Source organism: Lytechinus variegatus, chromosome 9, assembly GCF_018143015.1.
Source record: "Lytechinus variegatus isolate NC3 chromosome 9, Lvar_3.0, whole genome shotgun sequence".
NCBI lineage: Eukaryota > Metazoa > Echinodermata > Echinoidea > Temnopleuroida > Toxopneustidae > Lytechinus > Lytechinus variegatus.
The window spans coordinates 36,828,775-36,853,510 of NC_054748.1; the positions used below are offsets into that span (position 1 = coordinate 36,828,775).

Sequence of the window (24,736 nt, forward strand, 5' to 3'; positions counted from 1 at the left end):
TAGGGGTAGCAGCCAATTTAAATCGATATATAACAAGCATCATGACAAGTAGAATTGTTAATAATCATTGTATTCAGATTTTATTAAATTTGCCATTTAAAACTTTTGCATACACAAAATCATTAGCACAATATATTTATTTTTAATTCTACATTATAAAATTAATTTTTATTTGTCGAGTTTTATTGCACTGTTTAAACCATAGACGTGTAGATTTTTATTGATCACAAGATAATTTCTAATGCTTGTAGCATTAAATCATTTTAATTGTAGTTAATTGAGCACTGTTACGTCAAATTTCATTTCAATTTCGCTCTACACTTCATTATGTTTCTGTCATGTAGCAGTACTGAATAAAAACGTGTAGATTGCAAATTGTTTACAAGTAAAATAATTTAATGCATTTCTTCTGACTTATGGGAGGGGTGAGAGAGAGATAGAGAGAAAGAGACAGAAAGGGAGTGACAGAGAGAGGGGGAGAGAGGGAGAAAAAAGAAAAAGAAAAATTCTGTAGATGGAAGGTTTCATTTTATCCCAAAATGCCCTTAAAAACAGTTTCATTCTGAAAATGAGGTGGCACAAAATGAGGAATATTGGGTATTGTGGAGCGTTGTGGCCCAGTGGATAAGTCTTCTGACTTTGAAACAGAGGGTCGTGGGTTCGAATCCCAGCCATGGCGTAATTTCCTTCAGCAAGAAATTTATCCACATTGTGCTGCACTCGACCCAGGTGAGGTGAATGGGTACCCGGCAGGATTAATTCCTTGAATGCATGAGCGCTGAGAGGCAGCTCGAGCTAAAGCCGGGGTAATAATAATAATAACAACGCGCCTCGGAATAGAATATTTCTAGATAGATGGCGCTATATAAATGCCTATTATTACTATTATTACTATTAAAAAGCGAAAGCGCGATATGAGGTGTTTGTGCGACAGTGCAATACATGTGTGGGTGTTTATTTGGGTGAGAGTGTGTGTTGGCCCGTTAAGGTGCATGGCAATGCGGCACAATGTGAATGTGTAGGTGTGCCTGTTTGGGTGAGTGTCGGGTAAAAATGAATGAGGTTGTGCGAACTTGTGCCTGTTTTTTTTTTTTTTTTGGGGGGGGGAGTGCATGGGGGTAATGGGTGTGTGTGCCTGTTTGAAGTAAACATGTGTGGGGTTGTGTGTGCCTCTTTGGGGTTGTGAGTGCCTCTTATGGGTAATTGTGTTTTAAAATGAGTTGGTGTGTCTGTGTGCCTGTTAAGGTGACAGTGCAGTATATGAGTTGGTGTGTCCGCCTCTTTGGGCAACATTGGGGTATAGTATGTGCGGGTGAGGGTGTGTGTGACTGTGTGTCTGGTTTGGCAAGTGCAGTCAGTATAGTACAATGTGTGGGTGTCTGGTTGGGCAACAGTGTGGTACAATGTGTGTGTGTGTCTGGTTGGGCAATTGCAGTCAGTATGGTACAATGTGTGGGTGTGGGTGTCTGGTTGGTTGGGCAAAATAGTATGGTGCAATATGTGTGTGTGGGGGGGGGTAAGGGTGTGTGTACCAATGAGGTGTGTGCCAGGTGAGGTGAATGGGTACCCAGCAGGATTCCTTGAATGCAGTGAGCGCTGAAAGGCAGCTCGAGCTAAAGCCGGGGTAATAATAAACAATGTGCCTCGGAATAGATTATTTCTAGATACATGGCGCTATACAGTGCGTCCCACAAAAAACGAAACCGAGATTTATCGATGATTTATCATAACTTAATCACAAATACAATAGACAAATGAATTACCAATTTAAAGCTTAGAATCTCCTCTTTCATCTGGAATTACTTGAATTATTTCTCATTCACAGATGAGTGAGCAAAAACATTTTGAAAAGGGAATTCCAAAAAGTCACTTGGCGGGCTGTATCTGGGTTTTAAAAAGAAAACCACATTGTTAAAAGTTCAATATCTTCTCTTTAATTTGATACCTCAATTACAGAAAATGGTCAAGGAATAACAAAGTTCTGGTCATTTGAAATAAGGCTTGAATTTCAATAATTTCATAAAATGAAGAGGTTTTACAGGCTAGCGTTCAAACTCACTCGACGCTCCGTTTTGTTGACGATCAGCCATGCATTAACTCTTTTGTTTACTGCACTATATAAATGCCTATTATTATTATACGGGTCTGGTGAGTATAAGAGAAAGTTAAAGGAAGACATGAAGAATACGATGACCGACTTTCACATTTTATACAGAAATGATACCACTCCGCTTGTTTAAGTTGTTTCAACTCAACAACATCCCAACAAAAAGTTGATTGGAATAAAAAGAGAAAAATCAAACAAGCATAACACTGAACATTTCATCAAAATCGGAAGTCAAAGAAGAAAGTTTTGACATGTTGCCTAATTTCACAAGAAAGCTATATGCACATCCTCGTCAATATGAAATCAAGGGGACCTTTGATATCACTCACTATTTCTTTCGTTTCTATAAGATATTTTAATTTTCTCATTATCGGGTGCAACAGAATTTCCGCCCCCCCCTGCACATGTAGAATTGCAATTTGTTAAAAAACATTTTTGGGGGTTAAATTTGTAAAAAAAATAGAAATTTCTGTAAGTCAAACAATAAAAAATAAAAGAAATATAGTGAGAAAGTGACATCATTGGCTCTTTCATTTCCATCACTGAGTTGCACATATTGTTACTGTACTGTGAAAATATGCAATGTTTAATATTATCATGATTATCGTCTACATACATTAAAAACGCGTATATTGGTCTGCATCAATTGCCTGTGCAGAATCAGAGCGTATCCCTAAAAAATGACCGAAATCCGACAAATATCCCATAGGCTCGTGTACAAAATGTACTATTAAGTATGAGACCATCGTAAAATACTTTCCCAAACCCTTGGAATATTTCTGGTATTCCATTCTGATCCATCCAATATAATATAAATGTCACAGCTTTCGTATTTTACATCGGATTTTAATGAAGTTTTCAGCGTTATGCTTGTTCGATTTTTTTAGATAAGATAAATAGATAGATAAAATGGATTTTATTAAAAACATAATGACTCGCAGTACAAACTGAAATGAACATGAATTACAGATAAAAGGAATTACAGTATCAACATAAGAATTTGAATTAAAGGGTCACTCTCGCAGTGCACTTAATATCAGTAAGGAGAAATTCAAACAGAAAACTCGGTAATGTATCCAGGCACCCTAAAAAGGGTACCTGTAGAAAATTAACTTTGAATACAATCATCCAAAGTGCACCACGAAAATGACCATTTAAATACTTAACATGAAAAAAAAATCATACATAAGTTATTACTTGTAAAATAAACTAAATACGATTTATAAATATTTCATGAGTAAAGTTATAAAACAATCAAAATGGGTAAAGTTAAAACTATCAAAATCGATTCAAATCAACCCCCTTTAGGGGATCGGCCCCATTGCAATAAAACAATTGAATTTAATATCTCTAATTATAACTCTACTGCCGGGCTCAAATCACTGCATTCTATTTATATCATGATTATGCAGTATATGCTGTAAAAACAATAATCAATATACGTTTTAACTTTTGGTGGAATGTACCATGAATTCGTACCCCATACAGCATTTATTATTTTGTTTAATATAAACTTTTAAATATAGGTGGATGATCACATGAAACAATTTGAGTACCGAAATACACCCAAGTCGCGATTTTGTTTATACAGAACTTATGATTTTTCAAACTTTTAGATATAGGTGTATGATCACTTTGTCTTTTTGGAACAATTTAGGTACCAAAATACGCCCGAGTCGCGATTTTGTTATACATGCCGAGGGTATCTTACAGCACCTACTAGCCAGAGCCTTATAAGTTATAAGTATAAAATCCTTGATATTTCTTGATGCAATTAATGGAGATGCATTTTGACTATGGTTATATATATCCTGATCATATCATATTACACCAGCTAAGAGCTGTCCTGCCGAGTTCCTACGGGAGTTACAATAACAGAAACAGAAAAAACCCCATAGAATCGACATGATGCCATCCAAAACAACATCAGTCGATCAAACGAAATGATCGTACTGCGATCGGATGATCAGTCGTCATCGTCTGGTATGCGTGTGTATCCAATATGAGTTTCTGTCCCGTATCTTTGAACAATCCTGCAAAAATCAACATAATATCAATGAAGAAAGTTAAAAAAATTTTTTTTATTTGCCAAAGCTTCTCGAATGGTACCGCGTAAACTCAATAAAAAAAGTGCAAAGTCCCGAGCTGATTTTGTTTTGTAATTTGACTCGAAACGGGATATTAAAAGTGCCATGGTCCCATAATTAAAATGAACAGGATATATTTCCCATTGAACATTAATTACTCGGAAATCATTCTTTACTATTCTGACAGGATGGTTAACCTGAAATATTTTCTTCGGGAATAAGCGATTCTTAAAAAAATAAAATCAGCAAGTAAATCTGAAAAATTTAATAATCACAAACTATGAAGATGAAGGATAGAAAAGAATGAAAAGAGGAGAAGGGGGGGGGGTGCGTGCATGCACATGTGGGAGAGAGAGAGAGAGAAGGAGAGAAGAAGAAGAGAGAGAGGGAGTGATAGAGAAGACAAAATAGGGAGATCATAAAGAGAACAAAGTTTGAAACCTTCGTAATTCTTATTCTAAATTATGTTGAATTATTTCAAAAATCATGATTAGCATCTGGAGATTCCTTATGAAATAGGTCAAATATTTTGGGAAAAAAATTACCCGTTCAGTATTGTTGGAATCGTCAGTAATCCAGCGAAAACATAAAAGACAAGAGGTGAATAGAATGACACAGTTGAAGCGTAGAGGGCGTTTGCTAAAACCGGTCCAACGAACTGAGAAATATTCACCATGCACCCAGCAAGGGCAAAGACTGAACCTAGGGTAGAAAGGGAGATGACACCAAAATTGGAAAAAATATCATCAGTTCTCAATACCAACATCTTTACATAATAGAATGTATTGTATTCCATCATTGTTGGCATTTTCATTCTTGCAAACCAACAATTGTTATATTACCATCATCATCATCCTCACAATCATCACCTTCCCCATCGTCATCAACAAAATCATGATCATCGTCAACATCATCCTCATCCTTATTACCTCATCATCATCATCATCATCATTATCACCATCACCATCATCAACCTCCTCCTCCCTCATCATCATCGTCATTATATCCTCATCATCATAATCACAACCATATTCATCAACATCACCACCGACATCATCATCATGAACATTGTCTTAATCATCTTCATCATCGTCATCATCCTCACGGTCATTACCTTGCTCAATATCACCGTATCAACAAAATCGTGATTTCATCATCGTAATTATCCTCATCATCCTCATTACCTCGTCATCATCGTCATCATCCTAAACCTCATTCTTCTCCTTATCGTCATTCTCATCCTCATCATCATTATCATCAACACAATCGTCATCATCATCCTCATTACCTCATCATCCACCATCACCACCACCACCCCACCACCACCACCACCATCATCATCATCATCATCATCATCATCATCATCATCATCATCATCATCATCATCATCATCATCATTATCATCATCATCAACAACCTCCTCCTCATCATCATCAACCTCCTCCTCATCATCATTAGGATACACGGCGCACCTTCCATCTTACCAACGTACCCTGTTCGTGTTCATCAACGAGTTTCGAAAGAACACCTTTAAGAACGGGTGATATCAGACATCCAACGCTATACGGGGCGAGTGCTGAAAACGAAACAATGAAACTTTAGAAATCATTTGCTCGTAAATTATGTACTACTTTTGCTCGGTATTTGCAGAGAATGCACTGGTTGTAAAAAACCCCATAAATATAAAGAATGGTGCAATATCAAAGGACCCATGCAGATATACTTGTAATTTCACATAAGTTAAGAACATTTCCCTTTTTGACTCTCACATATGCCTATCAGTGAATAGCATATTTTTTTTCTCATTTCATTGACTTGAATCCATCAAGTTAAATTGAATAAAATCAAACACAATTCATTCTCACCTATGAATAAGTACAACGTAGAGGGCGCCACACCTGTGACTATGCAGGCTACTGCCATAGCGAGTGTCCCACAATGAATCATCCAGAGGTCATTCATACAGTATGCAAAAATTTTCACTGCTGCCGTTACACCTGTACATTAACAAAAAAATGATAGCGATTCAAAACTACAAGACATCGTACATTTTTTTTTTCAAAATGCACTGCTTAAAATTGTTTCCAAACTGTCACACGTACAGGGTAATTAAATGATTCTGTTAATAGTAAGACATCTTGTATGATTTTTATAGGCTTTTAGGCAAAAGTAAGTCACTAAGGCCTAACAGCCTGTAAAAATATAATACAAAAATGCGTGTATTCTTAAAAAATTGAATCAATGCTTTTAGTTTGTGTTCAAGGTTTGGACTAATCAGTTTGACCATATGCAACAGGGGACGTGGGGGCACAGGGGTAGCAGATACCTCCAGAAATGTCCACAAGATCCTGTACATTCCCACCCTAAAATGTATCCCTACCTTTCAATATAGGCTCGGACGTTTTACTCCCTTGCCTCCATTTGTTTTCGAAGCATAGTTTTTGTATAAATCTCTGTTCGAAAAAGATAGGAAGCAATTCACCCCCTCCCCTCTCTAAAAAGCTCAGCGGCAGGTTTTCCATTAGTGACAGAAACTTCCACTACATTTCGAATTTTAATGATTGACAAAGTATACAAAAGCAAAAAAAAACAACAACTAAACAAAACATAAATAGGCCTACCAATGACGGGTAATATAGCCACGGCGGCGGTAAAGTAGCCCACTATACGCGGTCCCCAGCAGAACGGTGGACCTAGCCCGTATGTGGGTATAATTTGAAGTCCGTTGATGACAGTATTTAAGAAAAGTTCGGCGATATAGAGAACGATTATCTTCCATCGTCTCCCGTTCACGTTGATGGAAAGCAGGCGATAAATACCTCGAAAAATATCTGGATTGAGAGAAGAAAAAGGACTTTAATTTTTAAGGTGATGCTCGATCGGGCAACTATTGAGTTTGGGAATATCAATAATAATACTTGTCATGGTTAGATGAGGACGATAGTGATCATATTGATAGTGTTGGTGGAGGTGGTAATGATGATGGTGATAATGATAACGATGATGCTGCATTTATCAAGTTATACCATAGCCACAATCTTCACACTACACTGTACTTCTCTTACTCCTACTCCTCCTACTCCTCCTACTACTACTACTACTACTACTACTTCTACTACTACTACTACTACTACTACTACTACTACTACTACTACTACTACTACTACTACTATAGTACTAGTACTACTAGTACTAGTACTACTACTACTACTACTACTGCTACTACTACTACCACTATACTACTACTACTACTACTACTACTACTACTACTACTACTACTACTACTACTACTACTACTACTAGTTCTACTACTACTTCTACTACTGTTATATATAAGAAGAATTGTAAAAGCAATTAGATTCATTTATTTCTTGATTATTTCCCCTTTAAGGATATTCATAGCATAGAATGATTAAGAATATTCCAGAATGTCTCATTAAGGCTCTATAGTACAGCTTTGTTAGACATGAGTAATCTTTGAATAATCTTTGTTATTTCTGGAATTTACGAACAATAGAGAATGTAGACAAAAGACTTAGTGTTAGCATCTTTAGTGGAAATGAACAATAGGATTAGCTATTTTGTTTACAATTGTTAATTTCACTGAGGTCATTCTAGAAATGGGCAGAATGTTCATTTTGTACTAGAAGCTTCCAGAATACTGAATAGTTTGTATATAAGCTGGCAGGTTCTTCAAGGAGATCACCATATATCACATCACATCATATCACCCCAGACTTTATGTCGTAGCAGAGTTTATTTCCACCTGGAATATTCATCTTCTGTGGAATTATTTGCACGCCATCAATGAACTGTTTGCAGTTTCTTTGAGAGAGGAATTCTCAGTTCTCATCAAGATCATCAACCCGTTTTAATGAATGTTTTTCAACCCATGGATTGCTGAAATTGACAGTTTAATAATCATCAACATCGTCTTCACGGACATTTCATCTTGTTACAGTGACTCTTGTTATTCATCGTTCTTCAACATCAATTTAATCATCGCCAGCATTGTGGACATTAATTTAAGGAATCTTTGCCAGCCAACCTGGATATTATCATTTGGAATAAATTCAGAATTGTCACTTCAAGAGATGTAAGATAAATATTTATTTATGTTTTGCTAGTTTATGATTGTTATATTTCCTGTAATAAAAGAAAAAGAAATCAAACTTAAAAGTAAACTTTTATTGTTACTTGTTGCAGTATCGTAACACTACTACTACTACTACTACTACTACTACTACTACTACTACTACTACTACTACTACTACTACTACTACTACTACTACTACTACTACTACTACTACTACTACTACTACTACTACTACTACTACTGCTGCTACTACTACTACTACTACTACTACTACTACTACTACTACTACTACTACTACTACTACTACTACTACTACTACTACTACTACTAGTAGTTCTATGACGACGATGACCACTAGTACCACCTCCACCACTACTGGGCTACAACTACTTCTATACATTACTGGGGTATGAAAATCCGGCTTCTACAACTCATACACAATTTATATTCTATTTTTCGAAACTCAGCCATGGTCTAAATTTAATAACTGACAGTTTCATAAATTCATATAGGCAGGAAACAAATTACAGGGAATTTTCCCTGTCCCTAATTATTATCGGATAACCACCTTTGATGTACTCGGACAAGGTTTCCTCTGCTTCTTCCATTACAGTTTCCGGTGTGGTTAAGGGACATGCGGCATACAGTAACCCTGGCAACGACACGCCCAGCGAAGTCCAGAACGCCACGCCCATTCCAAAATAGTCTATGATAAAGCCGTTGATTGGTTGAATCAGCCCGGAGCCGAGAACAAGCGCCGCCTCCGCGATGACGAGACGCCACGTTCGCTGCTCCACAGTGCTGATATCAGCGATGTATGCGGAGGCTGTACTGAGCAGAAGCCCATAACCACCTGAAAAAATAGGGGATCATCGAAATGAAAACCGAATGATGGAAATCTGAAGTTCAACGGATTTCCAGTGCATGATGTGGGTAACCGCACTCGAAAGGGCAAATTCATTTCATGTGCTTCCTTATAAGGCATTGTATTAAGCGTATGGTGTATAGGCCTGAATCACTTGCACCCAATCCATATACATATAATATATTTTTAAAAACTATGTCCTTGAATCAATGTTCTCATCTGTTCAGATGTTTATGATAAAATGTTATGGTTTATAGATGATGTTAAAGTTTTTACCCATAATTTGTCGTTATTATTAAGGATAAAGCATGTTTGGGTGCAAACATTTAGGCTATTTATATAGTTATACAATTTTATCATAAACCTCTGAACGGGTGAGAAAATTGATTGAAAGACACAGTTAAAAAAAAACCTTTGCGATTTGCTTTATACTGTATATACAGCAAAAGCATGGCTTGAATCTAATTAATTTCTATCAAAATTGGTGAACCTTTCGGAATATTAAATCTATGCTTACATAAAAATTGCTGTTTAAACTCTTACCACTTCTTTCGCAAAAAAAAATCAAACGATTTTCTCTAATATAGGTCTCTTTTTTTCTCCACTGTACATTCGACATGAAATATTTAGGAAAGTAAGACCCTATTCGATAATGGTGTCTAGATTTTCATTATCTAAACATTACAATTCTCAATCAGGTTTTTTTTTTTTTTGGGGGGGGGTAAGACAAGTCTCCCTTTTGGCGGAATCACTAATTCAAATGAAGATTTTCTGTTTTGTTTAGAGAGAACGAATTCGAAGAAGGGGGTGGTCGAAATGAAGTAAAATGATGCTTTTCCTCTCAACGGAAATGACAATATTTTGAAAGGAAATTCGTATTTCTTTAGATGTCTATCTTAATTACTTACATGGAGTTTAAGTTCAACTCGAGTTGACCTTTGGTGAAAGGTCAATTCATTTCATTTATTCCAATTTATTTGTAAATGAACAAAACAGTATTATATTAAATTGTCATTGAAACAAATATAGGTATGGGTACTTAGTAAGCATAAAGCTTATCAGAAAGATAGTGCAAGTTTTTTTTCTCTAAAATTACTCAAAACTTTAAATACAAGCAATGCATGCATTCAAATTATCATTTGATATATCATTGTAATTTTTAGGGTGACAGGCCTAAACAGCGTTTGAATCCTGAACAGAGGCAAAAGCCACACTTCTTTCCCAATTTCCTAACCGCATGCACGGATGGTTAACCGTCATCATGTTACCATATTTTTTTAACTATAGGCAAAATTTTATAAAAAAAATAGAATAAAGAAGAACGAGGGAAAGTCGGGGGTAGTTATTCTTTTTCCTGCATGAAAGGGACAGATGAATTAAAATGGGATTCGCGAATGATCTGCGCTGTAATGCATTTTTTACCAAAATTTTATTTCAGTGTTACAACGGTTTCAACGAAACTATCGCGCCGGAGGTCGTTTATTAAACTGGTTTGGAAGATCACTTCCAAGACTGCTTCGACCGTTCTCATTACGCGTTAAACTAGTTTCCAGTAAACTAGTTTCCAGTTTATAAACTAGTTTTAGGACGGTAGTGAGAACGGTGTCATAATCATAGAGATGTAATAACGAATACACACTGTCTATAACAAATTTACTATCACTAAGCAAGGGTCCGTAACAGAAAGGTTAGCGATCAATCGCTAAATGAAATGGCGTATCAAAATTGTCGTTACATGCGCGTTTTGCTTATTAGGCTGACTATAGGATCCAATCAGACTTGTCCTTTCAAATTAGCATTAAATCGCTAACCTTTGAGTTTCGGGGCCAGAATGAATTATTTCAGTAGCTGTTAACTGTTATTGTAAATTTGAAAAAGGGCCCCTGGTACCTGCAATTCCCTGTAGCGTATCAGCGACAAAGCACACCCATATCGGCAGATGCGCGTAGAATACAGCAACATACAACGCGCATTGGATCACCAAACCAACGATCGGAACAACAAGGCCGACTCTCCGACCGATACGATCACTCAGCGATCCGATGAGTATCGTCGAGAAAATGGCGGGAAATGTGCTCAGAGCGTTCAAGATTAAAGAATATAGTGATAGCTGGACTTGAATCGCCTGCTGTAGATCGATACTACTGCTATTTCTGATGGCTGCGTCGCATTCTGATGACTCGTTCGCGCCCGAGTCCGCTGATTGGTTGAATTTGTCGTGCGCGATGCGGACGCGCAGGTATTGCAACCTCGTCACCAGAAGGCCAGCGCTGGCCATGTTGGAGAGAATCAAAAGCGGTTCGACCGTGATCCACCGGCTACGGGCAACCTCCCGTCCGGTCTTCTCCAAAGTGTACACATCGGTGGAAAGGGAGTTGACATCAAGACTTGAAGTGAAAGAATTTCTTCTCGTTGGTCTCATGATGGTGGCTGTCTCAAGTGAGGTTCTCACGGTCAAATACTCAAAGAAATCTAGGTTCCAAACAAGTATGAACTAAATGAAGAACTCTCCTTTGCCTGTCATATTCTGTCACTACACACATGTGGTTAGTTCCTTGGTCATGCTGAAACATTAAAAATCCTCAATTCCGATTTCATCATCATTTCAAAGAAACATGAACATGTTGCAACCCAATATCCGTCGAGACCATAGGGCCTACGTCCAAACGTCCTAAACCAAACATTGTTGCAGTCCAATATCATATCGCATGATATTCTGATAATCAGTTAATATTGAAAGTTCTAAGAATATACCTGAATAATGTCATGTTTTTGTAGCTGTAACCATGCACATCGACCTACATCCGTATTGGTGATCTTTCCTGTCGGAAGCTCTATCGGAAACCACACTAGACTATAAAGGTTCTTTCTATTCTAAAAATTTATTGGCCTGCCAACAAGAAATCAACTCCAGAAACGGTCTACTTTATGCCTCCTCGAGAAAAACTCGACAAGAAAACTCAGAAATAAAAACATTTTCTTGGTAATAAAAAGCTCGGCATTCAGCTATATTTAATTGGACAATGAATTCAATTCTTGGTTTAACACAGCTTGGCAATAAGCTTATTGGACAATCAATTAAATTCAGTATTAACAGGGGAATGGGGGCGGGGGGGGGGGGTGTCGCGTGGTCCAACGGGTGGTGTTTTAATAATCAATATAGCCGTCATGGGGTTTTCACTTACAAATTTGTTCTCAGCGATTCAGGTGCAATAATTTTGGTAGCTTTTAACAATTTATAGTCATTGAAAATCAGCGACAATAAATTCTGGGTGAAATGCTCCCCTACTCTGGCGCGCATCATAATTGTAATTCCAATTCAGCGTCCATACACACAATGAACACACAAACCCACAAACACACACACTACGCACAAACACACCCTCAAAATCACACTTTCAAACCCGTCCCGTGGCCCAGTAAATAATTGTTCCCTGGTACCTTTATCAAGCATTTAAAAAAAAATCACGATTTTAAATCGAAAGCAAGAAATCGAAGATGGCATGTACCATTCAGGCAAGGTTGGGTGATTTCAAGTCCGGTGTTGACTTTTGTGTTGGTGTTGAAATTTGGATTGCTTCCCCTATACCTCCAAAACCTATTCAGAGTTTGTAAAACTGATCCAGATCACATGATTGGCATCTCAACAACCAGTGAGTGACTTTTCAGGACCATCTTCATTTTATGTTTGGTGTTATAATTATGTAAACATTAACATAACACCAACACCAGAAGGTCAATACTGAACATGAAATCACCCATTGAAACAATTTGGTGTAACATCAGAACACCACGCAATAACAATTATGTGTTTAACACTGTAGGCTTACATACTCTTCTGAAAGTAGAGTGAATTATTCACTCATTTGTGTGAGTGAAATAATTTAATTAGATTAAGATTGCTAACGAGTCCATAAACCTCTAAAAACTGAATGAATTTTCATTAGATTTTCACTCCCCTTGGAAGTGACGTCGATGATCACTCGTCTATAGCAAAGTAAGATCGAGTGAACATTACGAGAATGAACGTTTCACCCAAATTTCACTTGTTCAAGATGGACTCAACAACAAGTAAAGGGCTCTTTTCATCCAGATGGAGCTCATGACAAATCTTGAATTTAATTAGTTATAAATCTAAAATTTTGAGAAATTTAGTAATTCAAATGTTGTAAAGCTTTAACACATTTAGTCTGCTATTATTTGGAAATACATTTTACTATCATCAATATGCAGGTTCAAGGTCAGAGGTTCAAAGAAGACTGGTCATGTGTGTGACTTCACACAGAAGCATGATTTTGAAAGTTTAAATTCATTTTTAAATTTCTTGTGTATTTCAAAATGAAATTAAACTTCTAAAATAAATTTATAACTAATTGAAGTCACGATTTGTCACAATTTCTGTCACGTGACCAAGAATGGGCCAAAATGTTTTCACTCACATCCTCTGATGAGTGAATGATTCACACTCATTTTTACATCGGAAACGGCTATATGTGGTGCTGCCAGTTAACACCTGGCGGTGTTATAAAAACAACACCTCTCAATCTTCTGATGGTCAAACTCAATAGAGTATTTTCAACACCTAATAGGGTGTAATCGTCTATCTACCAACAGTGTCAGTTTTAATTTCACAGATCCTTTGCCTGTTTACTGCGTTGGTGCATAGGTAATCGGACAAACGTTTTGAAGGGCATATCATGAAGTATGGAGAATTTCTTGTTGAAAATTTGTTAGGGAGCAAAGCGAACGAGCGATTAAATAACATAGGCGCGATATTGCCACAGATTTTGACATTATCATCAAAAAAAGTTTATTGATATTTCATCGTTTCTCTCCCCCCCCTTTTTTTTACTTCCCCCTATCCTTTTAACGTTGAACTTGGTTGGGGTGGTACAGAGTTCTACATGGGCCGTGGTACGGTTTTGGATGTGTGGGGTGGGTCAAAAGTGTGTGTGCGTGTGTGTGGGGGGGGGGGGGGGGGTTGCTGACCATGCAAAAAAAACCAGAATCAGATAGTCATATTTACGTTTTTGTACACGGTTTTGAAGAAAAGGTAGGGGAGGGGGGCTGAAGCCCACCCAGCCACCCCCTCCGTTTCCGCGGCCCCTGTTCCAAGCCTGAATGCCCCTATTATATTCCAAGTCAAGTCAGAAATTTACTGCTGTTAAGCTGCTGTAGAACTGCAATGATTCAAAATAATACTATATTAATCTTTCACTTCAGCGATGCCAGTCTGCCTCTGGTCCTCGAAATTAATGTTTTTTGAAAAGGGTAATCGATATACAGATATATTGAGGTTTTAAAAGCTTGATTATACTTCATTCATCCACAAAAACCTTTACCCCTTTTTGGACTCCCCCTAATTCCAAACAGATTTGTTTGCAAAGTTAATATATAGTCACTCTCTCTCTCTCTCTCTTAGTCCCGCGTGTGTCGATTCATGCCGGCAACATAATTATAAAGATGTGTTACAAGCGTTGAGTCACGGATAAGTCGTAATCCCTCGTCAATTTTCACCCTGTATCCTTTTGCTGAGCTGAATAATCGAAATCCAATATTTTTCAGGTAATCAGCGCTGGGGGAGAAGGAAGGGAAAATATGAACTGATAAATGCCCTGCATCTCGTCACCTGCGAGTTCGCGAAGTTTTAACGGAAAGGGAGATTTTCTTCGCGCAGGGGCTTGCGAAGTGAAACTTGTGTTTCCCGTCCCCAACGGTCGGAGAGGGGGGGGGGGGGGGGGGAGGAGGAGCAGTTTGAGAAAAAAAAATAGATTGGATGTATTGGATACAGGTGGGGATCACGTATTTATCGAGGGGAGTTTCTATAAATATAAAAAAAACATTGACCGGGAAGAAAGCCCCCCCCCAAAAAAAAAGGTCATGAAGGGCACATTTTCTATTCTAAAAATGACCAGCTAAATATGAAAGAACAATATCGTGTTGTGTTTTTTTTATATAAATTAAGTTTCAGTGACCATCAAATTGCATGATGATTAATTTCTACTAATGTCTAATGTACATGTACATAATTTTAGGATATCATAATACATAATTTCGGATATTCCGAAAAAGTGATATTGGGACGATATGTCACTGGGCAGCATAGAGATGGGCGGGGGGGGGGGCTTGGAGTCTCTTGCACCACCCCCCAAAAAATACGACCAAGAAAGAGAAAAGGAAAGAAAAATAAAAGAGAGAAGAGTGAAATATATTATTTTCTAAATATTAGGTCAAAATCTATCACATAATTTGATTTTTGTATTATTGTCGAAATTTTCGTTCACAAGTTTTTTTTAAAAAATATGCAAAACACCATGATAATAATAATAATATCTGGATTTATAAAGTGCTTTTTGCCTGAGGATACAAAGTGCTGCTATTATTACCCAAGCTTTAGCTCGAGCTACCATCACCGGCGCTCAGTGCATGCAAGGAATTATTCATGCCGGGTACCCATTCACCTCACCTGGGTCAACCGCATCACACTATAATACAAGAACAATGTGGATAAATTTCTTGCTGAAGGAAAACACGCCATGGCTGGGATTCGAACCCACGACCCTCTGTTTCGAAGGCGAGAGTCAGAACCACTAGACCACGATGAACCATGTCTAGCCCCTCAAAACTTTTGGTTCATTGCGCCACCGACTGCGATAGGTGAATACAATACTGTATCATCGTTTAATGAGCTTACGTTAATGAATAACAAGAAATGCTAATGTTCTCTCTTGATATTGACATTAAAATGCTTTATCACTTCGAAAAGTGAAAATTTTATCTTTGATATATGCTCATTATGTATGACTTAAACGCAAATGTTAATCAGTGAGTAAAACCCTTATACAATTCTGATAAAAAAGATTTTGTTTTCACCAAAGATTAAAAAAATCAATATTCAATAAAAAGTTCCTTACTCTGCTTAAAATATTGTTACCATTTTCATTTTAGGAGAAATATTATCTTAATTATTTTGTTAAAGGGGAATCCAGCCTTGCATGGTCATAAAATTTTGTGTGGAAAGAAGAAAATAAATAAAGAAAGAATGGTGAAAGTTTAAAAGAAATCGGTTAAGCAATAAGAAGGTTATGGCTGTTATAAAATTGAGATCCCTAATCATGCTAATAGGCCTACTACGTAGATTTCAAATTGGCAACTGAGTAAGAAAATTATGACAAAGGGAAAAGACACCTTTCCCATAGGCCATGTACTAAATTATCATGGATTTGTGGTTTTCTCCACGACCTGATTACCCATTCCCTGGGGTAGTAATCTAAATGTGACCGAGGTAGCATATTGTTTTATGTCCTCATGAAAGAAAATTACAGTTTGAAGTAAAACGTTTGAAAATAATGACATTTAGCCATTTTATGTATTGGATTACATGGAAGAGTAGTCCTTGCCTTACATCACTATGACATCATATATGCGGCCAATTTGAAGTCTCAATGGGTATAGTGATGACCAATATTTACAACTTTTAAAATATCATAACTTTCTTATTGTTTGTCCCATATTGTTCAAACTTTCACCCAGCAGCTTGTCTGACTTCTCTTTTCCCTCCAAAACAAGTTTTTATTTGGGTTGGATTCCCCTTTAACGTTTAGATACTTGGCGAATAGCCACCGAAAACTAAACTAGAAATCTGTGTGGCTGTCTATTATGCCATGAAGGTACAAAAAAGTTAAGTTTCGGTCCCCCTGCCCCCATCCCTTCGATATTTCAGCTAACGAATCGGTCTCCCTTGGACGTGTATTTGAATTGTCTCCTAGTTCTCTCCTTTGGCCGACAGATCAAAAGAATAAAAAATGGCTTCCACTTTTGGTTTTATAACTGTTATAGCAGCATGTCTCCTTGTCACAGGTAAGTTTAAAATAAAAGATTATTATTAAAAATGTATTTTATGGGCGTGGCATTTTTAAATTCATTCCTTGGAACGAGCCTTCCTCATTTCTTTTTTTTAGTACCTTTTAATACTTCAAAAGCGTGGAAGTGTTGATTCATGCCTTGGCTATAGCACAGGTATGGACCGTCGATAATCTTGGTCTGTATTATTTTGTTGGTGAATATAATTATGATTGTGCCCGACCCCCAAATATTGGTCAAAATCAACACAGAGTTTAGTGAATTGTTATGTATTAGTCATTTAGCTGAAGTCAACATGAATTTCATTTTCTGTGTTATTCATTATTAAAGATACTCATACTACGGTATTAACGTCAGTTTAAGCTGTCTGTTCTTTGGAATAAGATCAGATATGAAATAATACACTTTTACATTTTGAGCAATCCTTTTTAAAGAGTGCATAGGCATGTGAAATTCAACCGTTTTATTGAAAATAACTAGCTTTATTGAAATTAATTTCCGAAGAAAATAATTACAACTTTCAATTCATTCTGATGCCAGTATACATACCTCCATTGGATAACTTATTAACAAAATGGTGGATTTTATGAATTATTTACGAAATAACCTGTATATTTAAGAAAAAATAATAGGAACCAATGATACGAATATATGCATTCATTTTTTTAAATCTCTTTTTATAAAAAAGCATTGAAATGTCAGGAACGCCATATCTGTTATTTTCTATCAAATAAAGCGAAACAACACTTATAAAAATAATTACGGGTTTCCTGGTTAATACGTCATTTTTTTCTCATATGAAATCCTTTTAGAGTGCATTATGACTCCTTTTGGAATGAACTGCAAGAAGAAGCACCGTGCACTTCACTCCAAAAGGAGCCATAATTCCCTCTAAAAGGACTTAAAATTCAATCCAAAGGGATTGTCCCTATATACATTACCCCAAGAGGAGTGCGATTAGGGACTTAGATTGGCTCTTTTGCCTTTAGAGAGTATACATTTGCTCTTATTGATCCTCCGTTAAATTTCTATGAAAATATACAGTAAACCAAACATGAGGCTTGTGACAAGGTTTTCAGGATCGTGCATGCTTTAGAATTTAAGATTAAGATATATTTTAAGCTCAGGCTTATGTTTGGCTTTATGTGCATTTCCAGTAAGAGCAAAAGTCGCAGGAGCTAAGGTCATGGCACCAGTATGCACTCTAAACTCCAAGAATTTAAAATAAATACATTTCGGCTCTGTGGCCTACCGAATATTGGATTTATTTTCACTCTTTATGATTAATTTCAAATCTAAAAAGATTTGAATTTAAATAATTTAGCTTTGTACTCAAATCCACAAATTTTAAATCAAAATCTATATTGCTCGGCTGGTCACCATTCACAGCCAACCTGGATTTATTTTTAATCTTAAAGAATTACTTTTAAATCGCAAAAGATTTAAATTGAAATGATTTAGCTTAATAATTTAATCCACATGATTTAAATCTAAATCTTCATTGTTCTGCTGATAACTATTCCCGGCCAATCTGGATATATTTTTAATCTTCGAAATATAGAGAGAACAAGCATAAGAAGAAGAACAACAACAAGATGATGTCTCGGTCAGTTTATGCACAAATATTTTGTAATCAATTTCTCTGTTTATCTCCCTATAGTAACGGCTTTAAATTGTTACACATGTAACAACTGCGGCAAGAGACAGATGACCCAACGAGAAACTATGAGATGCCAAGCCGGAGTTATGGGCATGTCGATCCCCCAATGCTTCCATGAAGTCACAAACATGGGCAGTAAGTTAAAAATTTTCAATTTCTTTGTTTAAAGCAGCCACAAACCAGTAGTCTAATAATGGCGCCACCTATAGTCCTCAACTGATAAAGCCTGGCCAGGTTCCTAACCCATAATGCAGCATTCTGAAGCAAGTAGTCTAGCAATATAGACCCACTTTAATTATATTTTGCTATTTAATTACTAAACATAATCATACGGCAGTGATTGTGTTACAATGTAGCAAAACAATTTCTCTATAATAACGTCATAGACTATTTTATTATCCTTATTATTAATAGTTATTTTATCAAAATGTACATTTCAAGACCAGCTATTCATAACACACAGTCAGCGAGAGACCCGCACACAAGCTCTATTTTTTTTCAGTTTGTCCCCTTTAATACATTAATTATTATAATACTACTACCAATAATAATGATGATAATAATGATAATAACATTAATGAAAGATGATGATGGCAATGATGAAAATACTAATGTACAACATTAGCGCTTTATACAACGTTTTTAATGGCGACTTACCATTATTACCCGGGAATTCATAGGTCACATACATTACTAATTATTTTTCCATAGACTCATGTTTTCAAAATGATGATAAATCACTAAAAATAGACCTAAACGTTAATAATACCATAATTCAGTACCCTTGCCATTAGTAGATCATCAATTATCCATCATTTCCTGATAATAATTATGAAGATACGTTTCAAAGTGCTTTTCTCAGTGGGGGGGGGGGGGGTCTGAAACCTATCTGAAACTTGGATGGAGCAATAATGGTGATAGGAATTCTTGGGCAACTAATAAAGTCCCCTTAAGATACTCATAGGATGAAAGGATACTACACTGTAAAAACTGTTGTGTTAAAACTGACACCAGTTGGTGTTAATAGAGGACCACACCCTGAGGTGTTAAAATAACACCCTAGAGATTAAACATAACACCAAAGAGTGTAAATGTAACAACCATAGGTGTTGTAATAACACCTATAGGTCTAAAACTAACACCACCAATTTAACACCGGTGTAAAATAACTGGTGTGGTCCTCATTGTACACCGGTTAACACCACAGTTTTTGCTGTGTACATTATTCATTGGGCTTATCTGAAGCAGTATAGTGCCAATTCATGTTCATGCGATAAAAAGTTTTCAGATGAGCATCATTGATTTAATATGAATTTATTTCTATGTATGACCTCACGGGTCGGGGAATGAACTCCCTGATTATTATGACCCGAACTAATTAGTGATGTGCGGCCTTTTGCACGGCTATACTCTGACCGGGCGTCAATGAATCTCTGAGCTGAATATTGAAAATTTGATACGGAGCTTCGATGTATCGTCTACTTCATGAGGTAGCGGTATATTTAATCTTATGCCAAGCCTTATTATGTCGACGTGGCGATATACGGTTGGTATGTCTCTATATCAACTTATAAAAAGTTACATGTCGACATGAGTTATCTCGTCCAGTCAAGATATCATTTTTATATGTCGACACTCTGAGGTGATTCTATAAGTCAACTTGGCAGGATACCGTATGTCATGTCAACATAACAATACTATTTAGTCGATAATTATGGTAAGATAAACTATCTGGCCGTCTCATTAAATAGAGTACAGTTTATGGCTTCCTTAAATTCAGTATTAACTCAGGTATAACAAAAAAAACAAGTGACATCACGTTGATTGAAGGGGAAATTCATCATATTTTTGGGTGAAAGCGTGAAAAAAAAATGGTGACGATTTGGCGAACAGGGAAGGATCTTAATTTGCTGGAAATGTTAGCCACAGTAAATCATTGGTAGAAGGGCTGGACATGGATACAGGGAGGAGGCAATTAGTCACATTATTTCGTTATTCCCAATAATTTATTTATTTCCAAATAGACACGCATGTTTAGTCGCGGAAAACGAATATTCAAACAAATCAGGATAAAATAAGGGGGTGGGATATCTTAACCTTAAAAAGGGGTAGTTCAGGCTGAAAAATGATATGGTTTGAAGGACTTTGAACAGATCAAGCAAATCAGAAACACAAAACAATAAAAATTCATCAAAATTGGATCCAACAAAAAAAATCAAGGACATTTGACATAAGACATTCCAGTTTGTACATGATTTCGGTGAAACCGTTAATATGCACGTCTTCAATAATGCAATAACAAGCTGATAATGTTATATCCCTACTTATTCTATACGAATTCACTATTTTTTCATCACAGGATAGCAAAATTGAACTGAATACTGATTTAATGTATAAGAAAATTATTGTTGCACTATATTATGTCACTAGGGAGACATTATCATGTATCAAATCATTATTATATTTATGATTTCATGCAATAGCATCAAATTTGGGGCCTGCACTCATCAGCCTACCTATTGCATAATTATTCTGTTTTCAAAAAATATTACTGAACATTAAAATTCAGTGTTTTTCATTTTGAATTTTGCTCTTTGTGTTTAGATGCTTTCATTTTCAGGCTGGAACTTCCCTTCAAACATTATTTTAACGAGAATCTTCTATTAAAAACAAACAAACTAGGAATTCTATTGAGCACTGAAATAATCAAATTTGCATATTTTTTCAGAATGAAGTATCTGATTCGTGTATCATTGTACCATCCTCTCGTTGGCTTTTGTTCGATGCAGGCATTCAAAGCAAGAAGACTTTTATTTCAAGAAAAAAGTCAACGGGCTAGAAAACTTGGGATGGGCTGCCGTGCAGGATGGAGCAATTTCCCCAAGGCACGAGAATGCGGAAGTTTCGTAATTCCGAAAACATTTTTGAAAGGGCAACTTATTTTTATAATGGTTTCGTGTCGTGCACATTAGGTACCGTTGTGTAGACATGGGAGTGATGTCACAGGGAGAGGTGGGGGGGGGGGGGGTTCAGCCGTTCCTTTCAATTATCAATTAGTAATGCCAAGTAAAAGGATTGGAAAACGCATGGCCCGGGAAGCGGGGGTGCAGCTGATGCAGGGGTTGCGAAGCACCCCTGGAAGTTTGGTTAGTCTGCTATGACATCATAGGTCTCTTTTACCAAATAAGCACAAATGCCGGCCAGAGTCACATTTTACTTTTAGGGAAGGGGTTTGTGGAAAAGTTAACATTTATTAGGAAGAAATATTTTTTTTTACCAAAACCAATTTGTTTATTTATTCATTATTTATTTATTCATTATTTATTTATCCATTTATTTAATCATTTATTCATCCATTTTTTTATTTATTTATTTATCTATTCAATCAATTATTTGTTCATTTATTATTATCATTTATTTTGAGGGGGGGGCTTGCAAATATTTTCTGTACAAAAGGCACCATCATTCGCCATTGAAACATAAAAAAAATAATTTGCTTGTCAAATTTTGTATTAACAAACCAGCACTCCTCTTTAGAAAATCGTTCCCAGGCCCTGAGGAAAATTAAAATGAAGAAGAAAAAGGAAGAATGAAGAAATAAGGCATCGATAGTATGAACTCTCAATGGCGTTCCTTGGTCGTCTTGTGCCCCTAACCTTCTCTTTCTGCCCCCACCCACTCTTCAATAGAATATCGTGGCTCTACCCCCATACACAACCGGGCGTTTATCGCCTAACACAAGATGTGACATCTATCCTTTGTTTTGATTGGCGGAGTCTAAAGCAAAGGCGTTTGACTATTACCATGGCAACATTCGGATAACAACAATTTATCAGTGCTGACAACTTCAGTTGAATCATGGATGCGTTAAAGGTGTACTCCTGGCTGAAGGAAATATGATTTGAAGAGATAAAGTAAAATGAGACAAACGAAACACTGAAAATCTCACCAAATTCGGTCAAGGAATAACAAGGTTATGGTGACTTTTTACAAATCTTTACACTGCAATGAGCAAGCCGATGGTGTCATACCCCACTTATTCCATTGTATTTTGTTGTTAGGAAGTTTTATCTATTATGATTCTGTCTTTGACTAATTTTAATTGACTTCTGATTTTGATAACTTAACATAACATAACGATTTTTTTTTTCATTTTTACTTCTATTTTTTTTTAAATATTGCTAAACTTTTATTTTCAAGTGGACACACAAAAAATACCATTACAAAAACGTAGTGTCTACACAACAATTGGTTAAAATTTATCAAATTCTGGGTAGTTTTAAACCGACAATGTGTGCAGCTTTGGGTGAAAAGTGCACAGTATCGGTTGAAAACTACCCAAAGTTGGATACATTTTTTAACAAAATGTTGTGTGGACAGTATGTTGCCCAACATTATAAGAGTGTACAAATTTCGAAGATATAAAAGTTTAATCCAGTAATTACCCCCTACTTTCCATATCATTAAATGTATACGTTAATTAATGTCTACTTGATATGACAGAATTTGATTTAATCAATTCATATCATCTTCATTTTTTTTCCACAGCAATAAACCGTGGATGTACAAACCGCACCGATTGCACATTCCGCTCGTCCCAGCGTATGGAACGCCAGTGCGGTCCCGGAGTGCAGCCGCCATGCTTCTCCTGCTGCGAGACAGATAACTGCAACGTGGGAGCAAACAACGGCGTTACCATGCCAACGGTATCCATGGCAACATTCCTTCTCATCCTCGTCCCGTCTATCCTCTCGATGCTCGTCAGCTGGTAGACAGTGCTTTCTGAAATAAAAAGGCGGGACAAGCTGGGGCAATATTCCTGTTGTAAAGTGGACTGCATGGATACGGGGAGGGGGGCATCATTTTTTTATGGACAAAAGTGTGTAAATAATTTTCAATCGTTAGACGATTCCCAATATTATTTTGTAAGTTTACAATGATGCTAATAATAATTACTTTACGATACGATAAATGACTGTAGATTCTTCCGTATCATAGTCGCGGTGCTGGGAAATAAGGCCAGTTTGATATCGATAGTAACTTCCACTGAATACCTGATTTTGATTGGCCAATGTGCAATAATGACGTCACTGTTTTAGTTACTATCGATTGTCAATTTACTATGATTATTACTGTGATTGTTGGTTGTATAAAGTGGGAGTGATCACTTCCATTTTTATTCATCAAGTCTTTCATTTTCATGATATATGGGTAAGGCGAAGAATATCAGACAAGGAAATCATGTAAACCATTCACTTGAAAAATGATAAAATTTATAATATCTTGTATTCTCTTTTTCATTTTAATTTCATATTTCGTGTTCATTTTCAACAAAAGAACATTGCCTCATTATTATCATTATCAACTTTATTTTTATCATTATTATTCATTGTTGTAAACAAAATCAAAATATTTTTATATCTTTTAATTATCGTCATGACCTTTACATATTTTGTTATTTTTATCAATGTTGTCAAAAGCACAAGTATTGCTGTCACTTTCGTTGATAAAATATTTTCCAATTTAGTCTTAAAAATATATAACCATAATTCTTTTTTTTTGGGGGGGGGGGTCGGGGATGGATATTAAGACCTATACCAGTATCAACACCAAATATAGAAAAAAAATCTTGCCTTATTTGATTGTATATGATGTTTGTGGAAAAAGAAACAATTAAACGAGACTTTTCAGATACATATATTAAGCTTAACTGAAGTGTAGAGTCTTCATTATGGTACATGTAGGAATAGAGTTTATGATAAATGTTTGGGAAAGATGAAGTTTTAGCACAAAAAAGGTCTTTTTGGAAAAAATTGTAATCCCATTATGCTGATTACATTATCGTGTCACTTAATTGGTTTCCGATCCCATTTACTGATCCTTGAAACAGTACTGTTGGTTGATTGCATTTATAAGGGCCAATTGCATTTTTGGTGCCCCATTTATAACAGGTGTTGCGGAACAGTTTTGAAAGAGAGAGAGAGAGAGGGGGGGGGGGGGAGTAACACATGCATAGAAAATTACAATCAGGGCAGCGTTTCATCAATATTTTGTCCGA

At 36.4% G+C, this 24,736-nt stretch overlaps 2 protein-coding genes across 2 annotated transcripts; one reads left to right on the forward strand and one right to left on the reverse strand.

Annotated features, from left to right (window-relative positions):
- Positions 1-3,364: 3,364 nt before the first annotated feature.
- On the reverse strand, positions 3,365-11,931 carry LOC121420986 (proton-coupled folate transporter-like). The gene is made up of 7 exons (XM_041615551.1): positions 11,046-11,931; positions 8,859-9,143; positions 6,816-7,025; positions 6,060-6,191; positions 5,687-5,770; positions 4,740-4,896; positions 3,365-4,140 (listed from the first exon to the last, which is right to left on the reverse strand). The coding sequence occupies exons 1-7, from the start codon at positions 11,575-11,577 to the stop codon at positions 4,074-4,076; spliced, it is 1,467 nt and encodes a 488-aa protein (XP_041471485.1). The 5' UTR covers positions 11,578-11,931; the 3' UTR covers positions 3,365-4,073.
- A 4,920-nt stretch (positions 11,932-16,851) lies between these two features.
- On the forward strand, positions 16,852-23,966 carry LOC121421445. The gene is made up of 3 exons (XM_041616137.1): positions 16,852-17,015; positions 18,679-18,813; positions 23,227-23,966. The coding sequence occupies exons 1-3, from the start codon at positions 16,961-16,963 to the stop codon at positions 23,448-23,450; spliced, it is 414 nt and encodes a 137-aa protein (XP_041472071.1). The 5' UTR covers positions 16,852-16,960; the 3' UTR covers positions 23,451-23,966.
- Positions 23,967-24,736: the final 770 nt, after the last annotated feature.

What these genes read in the sequence shown, in the direction of transcription:
- LOC121421445 (XM_041616137.1), top strand. Translation starts at nt 16,961, where the DNA reads ATGGCTTCCACTTTTGGTTTTATAACTGTTATAGCAGCATGTCTCCTT. An exon ending in AGCATGTCTCCTTGTCACAG is followed by an intron (nt 17,016 to 18,678) that starts GTAAGTTTAAAA and finishes ATCTCCCTATAG; the next exon opens with TAACGGCTTTAAATTGTTAC. An exon ending in TGAAGTCACAAACATGGGCA is followed by an intron (nt 18,814 to 23,226) that starts GTAAGTTAAAAA and finishes TTTTTTCCACAG; the next exon opens with CAATAAACCGTGGATGTACA.
- LOC121420986 (XM_041615551.1), bottom strand. Translation starts at nt 11,577, where the DNA reads ATGAGACCAACGAGAAGAAATTCTTTCACTTCAAGTCTTGATGTCAAC. An exon ending in CTTGTCCGAGTACATCAAAG is followed by an intron (nt 7,026 to 8,858) that starts GTGGTTATCCGA and finishes CTCTCAATCCAG; the next exon opens with ATATTTTTCGAGGTATTTAT. An exon ending in CGTTGATGAACACGAACAGG is followed by an intron (nt 4,897 to 5,686) that starts GTACGTTGGTAA and finishes TTTCTACCCTAG; the next exon opens with GTTCAGTCTTTGCCCTTGCT.